This window comes from Elgaria multicarinata, chromosome 6, assembly GCF_023053635.1.
Source record: "Elgaria multicarinata webbii isolate HBS135686 ecotype San Diego chromosome 6, rElgMul1.1.pri, whole genome shotgun sequence".
NCBI classification, from domain to species: Eukaryota; Metazoa; Chordata; class Lepidosauria; order Squamata; family Anguidae; genus Elgaria; species Elgaria multicarinata.
In genome coordinates, this window is record NC_086176.1 from 82,041,159 (window position 1) to 82,060,798 (window position 19,640).

General features: G+C 40.5%; 1 protein-coding gene across 3 annotated transcripts; it reads left to right on the forward strand.

Annotated features, from left to right (window-relative positions):
* Window positions 1-1,728: 1,728 nt before the first annotated feature.
* On the forward strand, window positions 1,729-17,014 carry MARVELD2 (MARVEL domain containing 2). 3 transcript variants are annotated; one of them, XM_063129677.1, is made up of 7 exons: window positions 1,729-1,832; window positions 3,194-4,356; window positions 5,240-5,272; window positions 7,418-7,557; window positions 10,170-10,341; window positions 11,806-11,856; window positions 15,132-17,014. In XM_063129677.1, the coding sequence occupies exons 2-7, from the start codon at window positions 3,208-3,210 to the stop codon at window positions 15,240-15,242; spliced, it is 1,656 nt and encodes a 551-aa protein (XP_062985747.1). In that variant the 5' UTR covers window positions 1,729-1,832; window positions 3,194-3,207; the 3' UTR covers window positions 15,243-17,014. The 3 variants fall into 3 exon arrangements, with proteins under 3 accessions (XP_062985747.1, XP_062985748.1, XP_062985749.1); XM_063129678.1 differs by having other exon boundaries at window positions 1,729-1,814; XM_063129679.1 differs by lacking the exon at window positions 1,729-1,832 and adding an exon at window positions 2,061-2,115.
* The last annotated feature ends 2,626 nt before the right edge of the window (window positions 17,015-19,640 follow it).

Sequence of the window (19,640 nt, forward strand, 5' to 3'; positions counted from 1 at the left end):
GGCAGTTGGTAGATTGGGAGACTTCTGCTGTCCCATCATCCCCTGCTCTAATGACAGACAGATAGCTGGGACTTTATGCCTCTTCTTTGTGCGCATTTGTGCCTCTTCTTTGTATTGGGGGAGGGTTGAGGGAGGCTTGGGTATGTGTGTGCCTGTGTGAATTGGTCAGCTCATTGAATCTAGACCAGAGAAAGGTAAAATTCTTAGTATTCTTTTGATGAATTTTGGGTTACTTTAAAGATTTTATAAGTATTTTGGGGTTTGTTTTTACCTTTTTAAAATATCTCTTAGGTTTTGGAAATTTTCTTTGTTAATTCTACCCACATTTTTTTATCTCTCTCTCTCTCTCTCTCTCACACACACACACACACACACACACACACACAGAGCGAGAGAGCGAGAGAGAGCGCTTTGCAGGTATATGCTCTCATGCATGCTCCAGAGTAAGCCAGTCCTTCAGACTTCTGAGTAGACATGCAAAAGCTGGATTTTTGTACTGTGCTGCTACTCTGTTACTTCTGTGTAATACGTAGAGGGGCAGTTTTGGGTGATGCTTTGTGGTGGACATGCAAAGGAGTAGATTGTGCATGCTCTCAGAACTTGCTGCTAGGTTCCAAAGTTTGCTTTTCTGTGTGGCTCGTAGAATGTAATCATTATAGCCATCCTCCGCTGTCCACTTCCTATCCCTTGCACACTCATATTTGCAGGCATGCTTTGTTTATCTCCTTTTGCAATCGATTATTGATGGTGATGATGGCTGTATGTATCCTCCTCCACGCCCTGCTGACCACCCATCGACCATCTTGCATTCATGATCACTTGATTCTCTGTGCAATGGGAGTTGCTGCTGCAACAGAAAAATATAGGTTCGAGGTGTGCTTTTGCATAACCCCACCCCCACCCCACCTGCTTTGCTCTCATGATGTTTAAGAGCATGTGCCACAGTTTTCCCTTTCTGTGGCATGGGCTACTGGGGATGTAAAAGATGGCTTCACTTCTGGTGACCCTGCCAGTGGGGCACCAGCAGCTGCACCTGCTCCAGATGTTATTGGACTGCAAGTTGCATCATCCCTCTCCATTGCCTAAGCTCCTAGGCATGATGGGATTTGCAGCCCAGCAACATCTGCAGGATGGCTTTGATAGCCCAGAGTGCTTTCTACCTAACATTTGAGCACCAACACATCTGATTTAAAGCAATAACCTAAAACGTTCTGGATACCAGCTATTTGCCCGTGTTTGTGCTTTAGATCATCTCATTTCCAAGCACTTAGAACATTCACTTTTCTGCATGGATCGGGAACCTGTGCCCTTAAAAATGTTGGACTCCACAACATCAGCCCCAGCCAGAATGCTGAGAACTGCAGTCTAGAACCACTAACGGTCCCAGCATGTCTGGAGTTGTAGGCCATTTATTTCTTGGCTAAACGTGGATAGGATTGCGCCCTAAATCAGTCTATACTGTGTCAATTCCCTCTCCCCCATATAGTCAGACACAACCGAGGGAGCGTGGAGCGCAAAGGCAGAACTCCGGCGGAGAAAGCCTCCCTCAAGCGGAAGCAACAACCCCTTCGGCCGGCGGGGGCGGCCTCACCCGAGAGTCGCTCTACCTGGAGCGGGCGAGGCAGGTGGGTAAGTAGGTTGCGCCTCGCTGGGGAAGGCTGAGCGCATGACTAAGTGGGAGGGGACGCTGGTCTCCGGCCGAGCCGCCGATGAACGAAACCCCGCCGGGAGAGGACGAAGGAAGCGGGGTTGGGCTGGACTGCCGCCCTCCTCCCGCCATTCGCTCCTGAAGCAACCTGGGAAGCGGCTACTAGGTCAGGAATGCAGAGCGGGTGAGGAAGAAAAGCGCCTCTTTGTTTCGCTCGCAGTCCTTGGCGTGAGGGCAGAGCGCGCGCGCGCGCGCGAGGTGTGGCGGTCTGCGGGTTTGGTGGCGGCTTATGGGGGAAGTGCCCAGGCGAAGGCAGCGCGGGTGGGGGGCGAGCGGGCGGTAAATAAAGCGGGAAGTCAATCGGAGTCGATGCAGGCATTCCCATCTCGGAGAGGCTTATTATAGTGCAATTCTCTGCAGGTCTACTCAGGAGTAAGTCCTGTTGCGTTCAAAGGGACTTATTCCCGGTAAGCGGGTATAGGATTTCAGCCTTCGCACCATTTCTAAGCTGACACCCTGATACGTGTCCGTGAGATACGTCTAGCGTCATTTTTCTTGACTCTGCTAAGCGGCCAAGTTCGTGCCAAGACCTCTTGGTGTATGGGGAAACGGGTGGGGTGATCGCGGTAGCTGGCGTTGTTTTCTTTCCTGTCTGAACACGACTAACTGTCGTATATATTGTTGCTGTTCCTCGTGAAAGTATTCTTGCTGATCCTCAGGGCCGAAACAGACATTACTTTAAATGTGTGTGTCTAGCACCTACGTCTATCCCGCCCCCGCCCCTTTCGCTAGAGCAGGTCAGTGGGCCATGATCCAGTTTTTAACATCCAGATCGGAGCACTATGCCTGCTTTAGAGTAAAAATGAAATGGAGGAGGGGAGAGAAAGATGTAGCTGCTAGACAGCCATTTAAACAATGTCAGTTTTGGCCTTAAGTCAAAGGTGACACATTGATTACAGTTAACACAGCCTTCTCCAACCTGGTGACCTCCAGATGTATTGGACTGCAACTCCCATAATTCCCTGTCAGCAATGGCCATTCTGGATAGCCATTCTGGGAGTTTTTGTCCAATCTATCTGGAGGGCGACAGGTTGGGGAAGGGTGAGTTAGGCTTTCAAGCCTTTTTGTAAAGCCTGACCTCTGCTCTGGAAATCCTAACTCATAATCCTGTGTATGGTGTTTGGTTAACACAGTCTTTCATATACTCAGATATTTTTTCTCCGTTATATCCTTTGCATTGGGTTTAACAGGACTTAACTCCCAAATCAGTCTCAAATTGAAAGCAGTCCAAACCATTTGGAAATCTTGAGCTCTCTTGGATTTTGGAGGGTGGGTGGGTTTTAAGCTTGAATGGGAATGTGTAAGAATTTGTGTGAGGATTTTTTTCTCCATTATTGTTTTTTAGATTTTTTCAGGGACACAAATTCAGTTAATTTTCCTTCTCTCAGTACACTTGAACTGTTCCTTCCCCACTCCAGTGTCTTGCATAAAACAAACCAGAAAAGAAACAGTAATCCTGAACCCTTATTTTGGTTTCTGAAACAGGAGAAGGGGCACAAATGTCTTCAAGGAACACATCATCAGAGCGCAGACCAGGGCATCATGGTCGATCCGTCCATTATGATGAAGTGTATGTGGATTCCCCTTCAGAAGACGATACTGAAAGGGATTTTCGAGGCGCTGAACAAATAGTGAACGCGGATCCCTTGCCTCCACCACCTCTTCCACTGCAGCCACCCTTTGGGCCTGAATTTTATCCAAGCGACAGTGAAGAACCAGCTGGAATCTCTGGTCTCAAGCCAGTGAGAAAATTCATTCCAGATTCATGGAAAAACTTCTTCAAAGGGAAAAGAGATGAACCTGAATGGAGTTCGCCAGTATCTGCAATTTCTAGTGGAACTGAATGCTCTCCACCCTCATCTCCAACACTTACTCCAGTGAAAGCAGCCCATACTTCAGCTCCGAGTTCTTATCAGGATCCATATGGAGGATCAGGGGGAACCTACAATTCACGTAAAGAAGCTGAAGCCATGCTTCCTTCAGATCCCTATAGCTCTCTTGGAAGGCATACTCAAACAGTTCTGACTTACAGTGAGAAAGTAGAAGCTTTTAATCTGAGATATTCCTACATGAAGTCATGGGCAGGACTGCTCAGGATCTTGGGTGTTGCTGAACTGCTCTTGGGTGCAGCTGTATTTGCCTGTGTCACAGCATACATTCACAAAGACAATGAATGGTACAACGCGTTTGGCTACTCACAGCCATATGGTTATGGGGCAAGCAGCAGCAATTATGGAGGTTATTATTACAGTGGGCCTAAAACCCCATTTGTTCTTGTTGTAGCAGCACTAACGTGGATAGTGACTATTATACTTCTGGCGCTTGGCATGTCAATGTATTACCGGACTATTCTTCTAGATTCCAACTGGTGGCCTTTGACTGAATTTGGAATCAATGTTGCTTTGTTTATTTTGTATATGTCAGCCGCTATAGTCTATGTAAATGATGCTAACAGGGGAGGACTTTGCTACTATCCATTATTTAACACACCAATGAATGGAGGATTTTGCAGAATAGAAGGGGGGCAGACAGCTGGAATTATCTTTTTATTTGTAACAATGATTATTTATCTTATCGGTGCAATAGTTTGCCTAAAATTGTGGAGACATGAAAGTGCACGGAGGCACCGAGAGTTCATGGAACGACAGGTATGTTTTAAAGAAAATACAGTTATTTCTTTCCTGCCATTTATTCACAGATCCAGTTGAGTCATACATATATCTGCTTATTAATATGAAATGTGCATGTCTTGTGCCTGAGGCTTGTGCCTGCTAATATCGGGCATATAATTTTGCTAGACTTCTTGCTGCCAAAGTACCTTTGGGGTGTCATGTAGATGAGACCTTACACTTATGCCTTCTCACATTTTTTTTCTCAGATGAGTTTTCTGCAGCATTGTTACATCAATACTAAACTTGCTAGTGCAGCATCACTGATTTTGTGTTGTTGCATCAGCATAACAATTGGATCAATTTGAGATGACACAAGATCTGACACCACGGTGTATCAGAAATACTCCTAAATAATATAGATAAGCTTTCCCCAACCTGATGTAATCCAAAACCTCTGGAGAGCAACTCCTCGGATTCGTGACTATTGACTAGGTCTGATGAGAGATGAATTTCAAAACTTCTGGAGGGCACCAGGTTAGGGAAACCTGGTACAGATACATTGCTGTGGAGTTGGAATTAAAGTTTGTAATTTTGCTAACAGAAAGCTCTGGCGTGGGCTGGTCCATGAAGTCACGAAGAGTCGGAAGCAACTGAACGAATAAACAACAACAAAAATAACAGTCAAACTGTTACTTTAAAAAACTGATATTTTCAAGATTCTGAAGGAAGCTTAATTCTGCTTCCATTACCAAATTCAGTGTGTGTGTGCTATATTGCAAAATTGCATACATATAGCCATGATTTCAGCTGTAAATACTAATAATGAATTCACTGTTGTCACTTGATAAAATACTGCATTTTAAGGCTTTTGCAGCCTATATTTGTATGCTGAATGTTGCTATTTTTGTCATTTTAATAGATGAAGACCCAATCCATTGCACCAAAAATGATGGTAAGAACAAAAATATATTCGATATATCCAAATACAGTGACAGCTTACAAAGTTTGGGCTTACCTTAGTTTCAAAAAAACATGGTAGAAAAGTGGGGACGGTTAATATTTCTAGCATTTCTTCTGTGGATACGGATTCATTTTTTAAATCCTTCAGGAGGGGACCACAAATTCCCATCTCAGAGCGGCTGAATATAGTGCAATCATCTGCAGGTGTACTCAGGAGTAAATTCCGTTGAGCTCAAACCTGCTTACTCCTGGTAAGCAGGTACAGGATTGCAGCCTCAGAAGCACCATTTCTAGGTTGTCACCCTGATACATGTCCATAAGATATGTCAGGAATCATTTTCCTTGACTGTACAAAGTTTGTGCCAAGACTGTTGGTGTATGGGGAAACAGGTGGGGTGATTGTGGTAGCTGGTGTTGTTTTCTTTCCTGTCTGAACATAGCTAACTGTTGTATATGTTGTTGCTGTTCCTTGTGAAAGTATTCTTGCTGATACTCTACACTAACATTACTTTAATTGTGTGTCTAGCACCTATGTCTATTTCTCTCCCCCCCCCCACCGCCATTTTTCTCTAGAGCAAATCAGTGGGTCCTGATCCAGTTTTAAACATCCAGATCAGGGCATTATGCCTGCTCTAGAGTAAAAATAAAGCGGGTGGAGGAGAGAGAAAGATGTAGTTGCTAGACAGCCATTTAAAACAATGCCAGTTTCGGCCTTAAGACAAAGGTGAAACTTCGAGTACAGTTAAGACAGCCTTCTCCAATCTTGTGACCTCCAGATGTATTGAACTGCAACTCTCATAATTCCCTGCCAGCAGTGGCTGTTCTGGGTCATTGGTTTGGCTTACAACTTCCACTAACTTGATCTTTTGATGGTTTCTCTTTTTCATGCTAGACTTTGCAGGAGGTGTAAACCTATCGCTGCCTCCTGAAAAAGACAAATAGGAAGGGGATGTTTCTGTTAGGTACCTAGAGGGGAGAAGGGTCATCACTGCTGGGAAATGAATAAATGGTGTTCTGCCCAGTTTATTGGTGGGCTGATTGACTGTTGGGGAACAGAAATGTTAACCAATGGGAACTTTTTTCCTGACTACTGTGGCACATGTGTAACATGTCAGGGTGATGAGCAGACTTTGTACAAAGTCGTTCAAGAATTTGTGGCATTATTTTGGAGTCGGAGTTAGTTTCATGTTCATGAACGTTTTTATTATAACTAAAACAACTTTAACTGAAGGGGAGAGTCACCTTCCATTAAAGCATTGGACTTTGTCATTTTGAAGCTGTTAATGATTCAACTGTAGGACTGTAAATGTTATTGTTCAGGATGTGGCCATCGTGAGCTTCTTGCACAACTACATGGGTAAAGTCATCTTAAGGATCTAGTAGTATAGGTCCTCTGGTTTGTGTTGTTGAGGGATTTTCTTGGGTGTCTTTTAACTATGTCTCTATTGTTGCCACTCTTCCTACAAAACATTGTGTTTTGTTTTGATGGGATATAAAACCTCTGTATAGCGACTATCATTTTGCATCCTGCATGGTACTAAATTAATTGTTGGTACTAAAGAGATTTTAAATATGCCAGGAAGTTTCTTGTTGAGATCTACCTATATATATATCCAAATACTTTATCTGTACGTTGATGGTGAAGTACTCTCTGAAATGTGGAACTGCATGTTTACTTTATATATCTGTTTATGATGCAGATGACAACAGTGACAGGCATTCTAAATTGACTTTTACAAGATATGCATAAGGTTATTGTCTTAGTGCTACATTCCCTAACTGCTCCATCTTGGTTGATGGTTTATAAGGCATTTTGAGTGTAGAAACAGGGTTTTAAACATTAGCCTGGAAACAGGGTTTTAAACATCTAGCTTGAAAAATTGACCCTTCCAGGGCTCCATAAATGCAAAAATATTTTTTTATCGGGTGGGTGGGTAGCCTGCAGCTTGCAGGGGGTGTCCAGGGGGCATAAATGGTCTGAGACCTCCCAGAATTGCCCACTAGTGGATTAGAGAAACACAGAACAATTCAAGGAGGGAGCAGCAGATGCACCGCTCATTGCAAGCCCTGCTATTCCACTATATGGTAAACATGTTTAAATTGGGCTAAGACTGACTGTTCTGTCCATTTTATGCAGTATGAAAAGGAAAATAACAGTCCCAAAGTAACAGTAAACTCAAAGACATTCAAGTCTGTGGAAATGAAACCGGAACTACTCAATGGCCATATACCAGCAGGACATATCCCTAAACCTATAGTGATGCCAGACTATTTAGCGTGAGTATCTCTCTGCAGCACTTACTATGATGCTTGCCTTTTGTATGATATATTCTATTGTCTCCATCTTAGAAATATACCAAGACACTGATGTCTTACACTGCTTTGGTTCTGTTAATTTTCCAAATATATAACACATATGTGTTATTGATCTTAATTTTTAATTTTGTGTGAGCAGTTTTAACATACAAATTCAGTATAACTCATCAAATTAATAGAGCAAGGGCGCAATCCCATCCAGATGCCTGTCAGCCTCCAAATCCAGAGGCTGACAGGCATCTTATGCGGAGTGTTTCTCCTACTCCACGTTTTTTGTTCAACAGGTGTTTTTGCCCATCTAGCTAGGGCTTTGTGAAGGGGGAGGAAAAGAGACAAGGGAGGGTTGGGGATAGCTTGTATCTCTGCTTCCCAATTCCTCCCTGCCCACAGAACCACCTCCTTTGCCTCCTCTCCAAAGTCACCTTTGCATTGTCTCCATGCTAGCTGCCAGGGGTTGGGGGCAGGGAGCTCAGAGTCCTGGGTCCAAGGTCAGAGAGCTGTCTCCGACCTCAGATCCAGGAATCTGAACTATCCTATACCCCTCCCCCCAGATACTGTATAGGGGCCATAGGATTGCTCTCCAATGGCCTTGCTAGACGAGGCTTTAGTCCAGTGCGAGCCCCGAGCTCACCCCTGTGCGTCCAGATGATGCACAGGGTATCCCGGGCTCAGGCAGGGGTGAACCCTCCCTGAGCCCAGGGTAACCGGCACTGCTTCTGGCCCGGTTTTTCCTGCGGTCTCGGGCTGAGCCTGAGACCACAGGCGTATAGCCAGGTCCGCCGCTTTTCCCGGCTACTACATTTACTCCCGAGTAGCTGGGAAAAGCGGCAGATGGGCTGCAGCGCTCTACAGGAGCGCTGCGGCCGTCAGGGCTATGGTGGGGACATGAGGGGCCAGGAATCGCAGCCTACGGGACATGGGGGGGGCAGGAAACGCAGGCCATGGGGAAATCAGGGTAATCGCGGCCCAGGGGACATCTGGGGGTAATCATGGCCCAAGGGACATTGGAGGGATTCGTGGCCCAGGGGCAATGGGGGGGCATCGGACATGGCGGGCGGGCAGGTGGGGGGCATCAGACATCGCGAGTGGGTGGGCGGGGGGGCATTGGACATCATGGGGGGAAATCGGGAGCAGGGAACCCCCTTTTTTTTTTAAAAAAGCTTACCTTTATTGTTGGTGCGCTCCTGCCCAGATGGCCCCTTTAAATTGAAAAAAATGGCTGACGTGACAGGGCTTTCCTTCACCCTGTCACGTGTTACGTGTAGACAGAAGCGACAGCCCCTGCTACTTCTAGCGCGGGCTGGCCCCTCCACACACCCAGATTTAAAGGTAGGTCTAGCAAGGCCCAAAGTTTTGTATTTACACTTTTCTGTATAAGCTATAAAGCACTTCCAATTATACCATACAAAGGAGGCTTTCTAATGGATTTAATTCAAGAAAATATACTTTTCTTTACATTTTGAGTTTGAATCACCTGGGATCAAGTTTGTGGGAAATAATAATACTTGTAACATTACCAGACACTAGGGTGACCATATGAAAAGGAGGACAGGGCTCCTGTATCTTTAACAGTTGCATAGAAAAGGGAATTTCAGTAGGTGTTATTTATATATATGGAGAACCTGGTGAAATTCCCTCTTCATCACAACAGTTAAAGCTGCAGGAGCTATACTAGAGTGACCAGATTTAAAAGAGGGCAGGGCACCTGCAGCTTTAACTGTTGTGATGAAGAGGAATTTTCCCCAGATTCCCCATACATATACAAATGACACCTGCTGAAATTTCCTTTTCAATACAACTGTTAAAGATACTGGAGCCCTGTCCTCCTTTTTATATGGTCACCCTACCAGACACCATCTAGTTCGGTGGTTTTCAGCCAGTAGTATGCATACCACCAGTAGGATGCAGAGGTCATCTAGGTGATATGTGGGGTGTTCATAACAATTACTAAGAATTGGCTCTCCCTCCATTCCCGTGTCCACCTGGAAGTGTGACATGCCATCCCTTGCTCACCTTACCTGCCACTAATTATTTTGGTATACTTTTTGGTATGCTAGTAGTAACCTTTTTAACTACTCATGGAATTATTGTTTATGTTTAAAAGCTATAGAAATAAAATTTATTCCCAACAACACTACTGCAATTTTTATGTCATTAAAACTTATTGTTATTAATGATAAATATAATAGCAGAATGCATGTAAAAATGTAAATTCCTTTTCAGAAAAAGTGGGCTTTTTGTTTCTATCATAGTGGGGCCCAGGTTCTTTCATAGAGTGATTGCTGGGATGTGAGATACAAATAGTTGAGAACCATTAATGTAGTCCATCTTTCTAAAGCATGGTCATGTGTGCATTAACCCATCATCGAGGTTATGACCAGGTATACAATGAAATAACTTTGAAAGCAATCCAGAAATAGCCTTTATTGATTCAATCTTTTCCAATCAGAGTAGCAACTTCTCACATGGTACTATATTTGAAAAAGTTAGGAGTTTTTCAACACTGTAACACATATATTTGCATCTTACTCAGACATTTAATACTATAGCACTGATTATAGTCTTTCTTGCAGAAAGTATCCAGCAATTCAGACAAATGAGGAAAGAGACCGCTATAAAGCTGTTTTTAATGATCAGTTTTCTGAATATAAAGAGCTCTCTGCTGAGGTTCAGGCTGTCTTAAAGAAATTTGATGAACTAGATGCACTGATGAGGAAGCTGCCTCAGCATCCTGGAAACACTCTTGTAAGTAGCTAATTGAACATGGATTTAAAAGTTTTATTTACAGGGTTCTAGACAAGGCTTTTATGACGGCATCATTCTGCCTCATTCAGAGAATTTTACTGGGGGTCCAAACGATGATGTCATTTAACCTTCCTGTATTTTCCCACCTTTTTTCATACTGTGGAAAATCTGTTAAGGGGGAAAAGACAGAATATCTATACAGTGACTGTGTTTGGATTTCACGATAATCCATACTGTGTTAAATAAGATATGAAGCTATTTAATCAATTGTGGGTTATATAATTTGTCAGGAGTTTTCTAACCCATGATGTCTTATTTGGCCAAAATAACCCACTCTGATAACCCATGGTCTGCAGAGAGGGTTATTTAACACATCATGGGTTATCAAGTTTTGTAGCAGTCACATGGCTTATTTTGGTCGCCTACAGAGTCACTTGGCAAGAGCAGTTAAAACTGTTGCTGCTGCTCTCCTCCAGCCAACAGATCTCTGTTTCCATGATCTGCCTAGCAACTGATTGAGCTCACAGGCCGACACTGCACTAACTTTTCCTGGGAGGTGCGCTCTGCAACCTCCTCAAGTTATTTGGTGGTGGTAGCTGCATAGTGTTGTCATTTTCACAAGAGTAGTTGGATAGTGCCTTACCACTTCTGGATGGTTATTATTTACTTTTTAGAAGCCAGGGAGGGCAACAAGGATGATCAGGGGTCTGGAAACAAAGCCCTATGAAGAGAGACTGAAAGAACTGGGCATGTTTTGCTTGGAGAAGAGAAGATTGAGGGGAGACATGATAGCACTCTTCAAATACTTGAAAGGTTGTCACACAGAGGAGGGCCCTCGATCATCCCAGAGTGCAGACATGGAATAATGGGCTCAAGTTACAGGAAGCCAGATTTTTGCTGTTGGAGCAGTACGACAATGGAACCAGTTACCTTGGGAGGTAGTGAGCTCTCCCACGCTAGAGGCATTAAAGAGGCAGCTATCTGTCAGATATGCTTTAATGTGGATTCTTGCATTGAGCAGGGAGTTGGACTTGATGGCCTTATAAGCCTCTTCCAACTCTACTATTCTGTGATTCTATATTTGTTGTTTACTGACAGACCATTGCTTGCTGAGAGAAGAAAAGCACTTTGTGATTAGCAGTTACCTAACAGCTAAACAGTTAGTAACCCCACATGCTTCCTCTTATCCTGTCTTTCCCTTCAGAACTAGAAGGGCCAAAAATTATTGTCACAGCAAAATAAGAACATTTGGTATTGGTATAACCTAGTTATAATAGTTTCTGCTGCTGTGCCCACCCCTACCAATTTCAACTTAGCAACCAGGTGACCCATCTAGCATGATATTCAAGCCTGTACTATTGCCAAACTAATTGTTTTAGAACAAAACAACATTAGTAGAAAAATGTAGAGAATACAACAGAGATAAGATTTTGGAGGTGCTTAACATTTTTTCTCCCTTTATAGGAACATGACAGAATTGCAAATGTTTTGCAACAATATAAAAAGAAAAAGAACGTGAGTGTTGTCATATTTGTTTGTACTGCTGTTAATGTGTGTGGTGCTTACAGAGCAATAACAAATAGAAAGGGTGCTGCCCTGAGTTGAATAGACTCTAAACTTTGACACAAGAAACTCAAGGGACAGAGTTAGGGAACAATGATGAAGACAAGCATAAAGAGGAAGAATATATGTGTCAATTTCAATTGCATGTACTTAGTTATTTTGGAAAGGGGATGAGGACTGTTAAGCAATGGCCTCACAGAAAAAGTGGGTTGTGAGAAGGGCTTTGAAGGAGAGGGGAAGAGAGGAAGTATCACACAGGCATTCCAGCAATAAAAACTATGTGAAGTCAATAGGGGGAAATTCCAGCTTTGTTCCTTGTTCCATTCATTTTTTAAAATTTTGAAGTCAGTTTTGTGTTGCCTGATTTGGAGTTACATGGCTGTCAACAGCAGGCTTTGGGTGAGTTCTAATTATGAAAAAGAAGTATGTTAATATACCCATGCCTCAATTTTTATAGCTTTGCAATGGGTATGTTTTTATTGTTCCTAAAAGGTATTTTCATGTATTTCAGTGTATTTGTATGTATTTTATGGTGTTTTTATTTGTGTTGTACCCCGCCTCGATCCAGAGGGAGAGGCGGGTAACAAATAATTTATTATTATTATTTATTTACATAAGTGCCCTTTTAGTTAATACAAAAAGGCTGTTCATTATACAACTTTGATGTGCAAAATCTCAAATGTGAAAAACAAATAATAGCTAATTGGTAAAAAGGAAAGATAGAGGAATACATGAGTGTAATCCAATTAAATTGATCCATTGGGCCAGTTCACACAACACAATGCTTTATCATAGGTAATTAATGATTAATTAGCCTTGGTGCATGTGGCTGCCATTCTGAATATGCAGCCTTCAATCAGCTTGCAACATGTCATGAAAACATGTCATTGGGGGTTATTTATGGGTTAAGTATGGGTTAAGCCAACTAGGTTAAGTATGGGTTGTTTAACTCTCAATTAATCCCTGAAGGCTGGGTCTGCACCCAATCACCCCAATCAGAGGTTACATATTCAAAATGGCAGTCTCACGTGCCCAGCATGCACTAGGACTAATTGTAGTTTAATTAACCCATGATAACTTGCTGTGTCATATGAACTGGGTCAGTGATGGAACTACTTCCATTAACAGAACCTGGAGGTATGTGTGATTAGGGAAACCTTCAGTTGGAAGTAGATGGGAGGGGTGCAAAGGAGAAGGAGAAAGCCCACTTGTATGACATTGGATTCTAGCCAATATGTATTAGAAAAATATGTTCTTTGAGATCAAGGGGATTGCCTCAGTTTTACTTTTCAGTCATCTTTTATTGTGGATTTTAAAAAATTCAGGTGTTTATTTAGATTATTGCTTACACCATCCTAAATTTTCAGAGTGGGTGATAAATGAAACCCAACAAAACATGAAATCCATTTTTAAAAACAAAAAACCCAAATATTACATCTCTGGCCTATTTTAGATTTATTATATATTTTGTATTTTTTATCATTCATACTTCAGTACATAATATCTAATATGTAACAGTTATATTTATTATTATTTAACATATCCTAAGTCACTGATTTACAGGCAATTGAAATGAGAAAAGGTACAGGCAGTGAAAAACTTTTTTTTCCTAAAGCTTTTAAAACTTGATTTTGATCTTACTTTTATACTGTTAGTTTTACTCTACCCTGTGCCTGTTTGGTGCATTCTCTTCCCCTTCTTATTGTTTTATTATGATTCTATTAGAATGTAAGCCTATGCAGCAGGGTTTTGCTATTTTATTGTTTTACTCTATATAGCACCATGTACACTGATGGTGCTATATAAATATAATAATAATAATAATAATAATAATAATAATAGCCATTCACAAAAAATTGGTAGGTGATAACAAAGAACATCATTGCAGTTGTGAGCTGATTAACGTATGTAGTGAGATTTTTTTTAAAAAGTTGCCCTTACTCAAACCATAGGAAATAGACCTAAATCTTTTGATGAATTATACTTCAGCAGTTTCAGGTTGGTATTTGTTTTTGAAATTCTTTTGTTCAAGAATAGCCACTTTAAGATCAGAGATTGAGCAACTGACATTCTTTGTTGTTGTTCTGTTCCTCTGAGTCAGCACAGCCCTGCTTTTCACAAATCAGTAAATATGTTTTTCCTTACATAAAAATACTGACTTCCTTTATACGCTAATGATCTTATTAAACTACTTTCCCTGTAGCCCTACATACCCAAATTAATTGAATGTAAATTCTGTCCCCATATGTACTCTGGAAACACTATTACACCTAATAATGCGATCCACAATATCCAGAGTTCATACACCCGCTCAGCTTCCAATGTGATACATGCTGTCATTTGCTAGCAATATCCTACACATTCTACATAGAACAACAACAACAAAAAGCCAATCTCTACGCAAAAGAATAAATGGACACAAATCTGACATAAGGAATGGCAATGTTCAGAAACCATTTCAACCTCCTGGGCACACTCTCTGAATTACCTTAAAGTGGTCGTTCTTGAGCAGGGGAATTTGAAAGACGGATATAAGTGTGAAATTCTGAAGTACAATTCATCAAGAGATTCAGCTTTATTTCCTGAGGTTTGAATAAGGAAAAGGATTTTTAAAATTACACTGCATAGATTAATGAACTCACCAGTGTTGTCTGTGTTATCACCCAACAACATTTTGTGAATGGTAACTGTTAAGATATTCATCACTGTCTGTACTTTTTGCATTTCAGTTCCCTCTGACAACACACTTTACATTCTCCACACACCACAGCTTGTGCATATGGATTTGCCAATTTGAAATTAACACTTCATTCACTTGATGAAGTTGGCTGTGTCTGCAAAAGCTTATGCCAGAATACATTTGTTCATCTTTAAGTTGCCACAAGACTCTTGGTCATTTTTTCATGAGCGTAATAGTCTGTACCTTCTTTCCCCATGAGTTAATTGTTGGTATATGAGCTGTTTGCCAGAATTTTGCCAATAAGATTCATGCTGCAATCAACATGCAGATTAGTATCTAGCCAACTGGTCTTTGTTATGCCTGAAAAGTAATGTAACAGGATTTAATTACCTTCAAACCAAGCAGAATAGTTTCCCAACTCCCTTGATCTCCAAGACTTCCTTAAAAACATTTGAAATTTACCTACCCTTCCTGATTTAACCCACCTAACTGCAAAGGCCCTGTACAAAATAAGATGTACTTTCTTTTTAAATTTCTCATATTTCAGGATCCCACTTTTCTGGAGAAGAAAGAACGATGTGAATACCTAAAGAACAAACTCTCCCATATAAAACAAAGAATCCAGGAATATGATAAAATTATGAATTGGAATGCTTAGGATCTAACATTGCCTGCAAGATTTTGTTCTATTTTCTATTATTTATTTATTGTCATAATTGTATAAACATTCTAATGTGAAATGAATTACAACTACAATCATTGTCAGTCACTATTTAAATCTTGTAAATTTATGAACATAGTGTAAGGTTTTCCAGATGTTGTACTTCATCTCTGTACATTTCTTTTTAATTTATCTATGATGGCCCTTCACTTTGATCATAAGTAAAACTGAATTTGCATCTCTACTATTTTTCTCTGAATCAGTACACCACTATTTTCACAGACTAATAAATATGTTTTTCCTTATATAAAAATACTGACTTTCTTTACAACTGAATTATCTTACTCTACAATTTTCCCTGTAGACCTAAATGTCCAAATTAATTAAACAATGTTTGAAGTATAGTACCTGTAAATCACATTTCTAGGCAAAAATCTTAGTTACTATTTGTAGGTTTGAGTTTCTATATTGCAGTAGAACTGATCAGACTGTAATAGTGAAAGGATTGATAGATCAAACTCCATCTAATTGTGCGACATCCCACAAAAATATCTTAATGATACAAATATAAAGTTTTAAAAAGACTGTACTTCTCATCATGAATCATTTGTTAGGGGCAACTCAGGTTTTCTGAATCTGGTATGGACTATTTGGGTGAAGAAAGAGGTTCTGTGGTAGTAACCACCCTTCTGGACCTGATCCTGAGTGCACAAAAGGAGCAGGATGCAAAAAGGGACCTACATCCTGCCTAAAAAATAATAATAAATGAACTTGCAAATCATGGTAAGATAATAAGTTTATTTGCAGAAGCACTCCAGTTGCATGACATGGCTAATACATTTTGAGTTTAACATAATCTTTATTAGAGACAGTAATTGGTGTCCTACAGGACTCCCTTTACCTTTGGGGAGATAAGTGTTTTGGGAGAAAGTGACTACTCGCTGATGGAAAGTATATTTATATTCAAAGTTGAGCTAGGAATGATATGAGAATGGAATGCTTCTGGAGGAAAAAGCATAATTTTTGTTAGCACTTTTTGAGGTTCACTTCTTTAATTTTTAAGTTTGGTGCTGCTCTTCTTTCCCTGCTGACACAAATCCTTACCATGTGTACTACTGAACTGCTGATCGGTGTGGCCACCTCTCAGGTAGCGAATGGCGAATTAAAGCTTTCTTTCCACACACTAGACCATCCTATCCACCACTATAACGAGAGATTTGCATGCAGAAGAATGTTTCAATGTGTGAATTGGTATTGCTGGATTACAGTGACTATCTGTAAATGGAAACAATCTTCATCCCTCTTGAAATGTATCTTTGTGAGGGAGAAGTAGATGGGAAATTACTGGTGAACAGTTTAGGTCTGTCCACATTGTGCCTTAAAATTAACATTTGCACTGATACACTATAATGTTATGATCTTTTTTTATAGATGATTTCTAGCTTAAGGCAACCAACCTTTGTACTGCCTGTATAAAAATATTTTTCTAATTATATTTACTGGAACTGTTAGTCACTTATAAAAATGATGTTAAATTATATCATGTGCCTTTATTCTGAAATACTGTACTATTTTAGTTTGCAAACAAATTATAATATGTACTTCAGAACTTGTGTTGGTGTAAGTAAATCCTTAGACAAGACACCATATTTTCTTTTTAATTAAGTATTTTGATATTTGTTTTTTTATATATATATTTAATAGAAGTTACTGTCTGCAGCATTATCAGGTCACTTGTATTGTTATATACTTATTTTATAAGCATTGAAGATGCCAAAAATAAAGAAAATTAAATTGTAACATTGTGTGTGATGTATATAACGTTTTAACATGTTTATTCTCTTTATTGCTCATACTCAATTATGATTGGATTGATATGATTTGTGATGTGATTTGACCACCAAATGTTGCCATTACATGTGATCCAGGTCTATACTTCTGTTGATGCAACTTAAAATTGTTTAGGTTGCATCAACAGATGTAGCCACATCACACTACTGACTCATATTCAGCTTGTAATCAACTCCAACATCTTTTTCACATGTACTATTGCCAGCCAAATATCATGATATATTTGAGTGGTCTTAGCTGGGAACTATAGTAACCACAAGGATGTCCTGTTGTACATGTGTTTGGGATAGGTATTGTAAACAATGAGATTAGAGGAAATGGAAATGCAGAAAGTACTAACAGTGATAATGATCTTAATTAACCATATACAGTGGAAGGTCTTTTAATGAGCTTGCAAAAAAAATCATAATTATAGCTCTTCAATCTTTCAATACCTGAAAATAAAGGTTTGTGAATGCAATTGGGGCGGTAATCCTAAACACGCAAGCTCCATTGCATCCAGTGGGATTTATATCTGAGTAAACTTGTTTTGGATTGCACTGTAGGTTAAGGGAACTGAGCACTCCTTTAAAGTTCTGAAACCTGTTTGAACATGCTTATCATTGCTAAGCAGAATTATGAAAGATCACTTTTTCAAAAACTAGAAGGTTACGAGCAAAAGGAAATTGGTTATATCAAGACATGTACAATGACATAGAATCATAGAATAGCAGAGTTGGAAGGGGCCTACAAGGCCATTGAGTCCAACCCCCTGCTCAATGCAGGAATCCACTCTAAAGCATCCCTGACAGATGGTTGTCCAGCTGCCTCTTGAATGCCTCTAGTGTGGGAGAGCCCACAACCTCCCTAAGTAACTGATGCCATTGTCATACTGCACTAACAGTCAGAACGTTTTTCCTGATGTCCAGCTGGAAACTGGCTTCCTTTAACTTGAGCCCATTATTCCGTGCCCTGCACTCTGGGAGGATCGAGAAGAGATCCTGGCCCTCCTCTGTGTGACAACCTTTTAAGTATTTGAAGAGTGCTATCATGGATGACTTGATTTCCAAGGCTATCAGGAGATACATTTTAGATGCAGGTGGAATGGCATGGATGATGGGTAAACATATCTCATATTCACGCCCTTGAGAATGTCAGATTGTTTCACAGTGGTAAGTAGAAAAAATGCTAAACGGAAATGTGAGAAATGCTGGAAATAAACCACAAAAGTGCTTCTATGACCAATGCTAATTAGATTATTGAGGGTTCTATTAAGGTCATTCATAAGTGGCCATTATCATGACAAAAGATAATTTAGTACAAAATGTACATATTCTAGTTTGTATGTGTAGGTGCAATCTTGGAAATAATTACTATAACTTTAAAAATACATTGGGCTGCCGCACCTCCACATGTTATTTTGAGCCTGTGGGACTAATTGCTAGGACAAGAGGAAGCTAGTGCTTCCTGAAGCAACCTGGACATGAAACAAAACATTAGTTACCAGAATGGAACAGGTTAGTGGAGCTCCTTTCTGCATGAGTTTCAGATCATTTTCAGTTGCTTCAGGAAACACTAGCTTCTTGTATTAGTGGGTACTGCAGGCAACATTGGGTACTGTCCACTATATATTATCATAGTGGGGAAACTGCAAGCTATAGGATAACACTTGATGCATATAATGAAGTGGAGTCCAGTTCATGAAAGTTCATGCTGTATTATTATTATTATTATTATTATTATTTATTGCATTTTTATACCGCCCAACAGCCGAAGCTCCCTGGGTGGTTCACAAAAACTAAAACAATTCAAAGTATAAAACAAACAGTATAAAAACATGATATAAAATACACATTAAAACGGATTAAAACATACCATACATGATTAAAACATCTTTAAAACATCCTGAAAACATTCTAAAATTTCACTGGATAGGCCTGCCGGAATAGATCAGGCTTTATTGCTTTTTTAAATTCTAAAAGACTGTCAAGTTGATGAATCTCCTTCAACAGGCCATTCCAAAGTCTGGGAGCAGCAGAAGAAAACGTCCTCTGGGTAAAAGTTGTTAATCTAGTTTTTGCTAGCTGATGTGGATTATTCCCAGAGGACCTGAGTGTGCAGGGTGGATTGTATGGGAGAAGGCAAAAGTTTATTAGTCTTAAAGGTAACAGAAATCTTTTGGTTGTTATGTCCTTAAATACTCATATTGCTTTAATACTTTATTCTTGTTAATATAATAAAAATATACACATAATACCCAGGATCTAAAAATCTCTACAGCTGGTATTTCTTGAACAGAAGTATCACCCTGCATGCCACATGGCAAAGTGCTTTCAAAATGGAGGAGCCTGAGACACAGTTTGTCATATGGAATGATGGGGTCTAATAATCAAAGGAAACTCCTCTGCTGAGGAAACTGCACATGTAACTCCTCTGCTGAGGAAACTGCACTGGCTGCCAATTCGCTACTGGGCCAGGTTTAAGGTTCTTGTCCTTGTGTACAAAGCCCTAAACAGCTTGGGACCAGGATACCTGAGAGAGCCAACAAACCTGCCCGGTCACTGA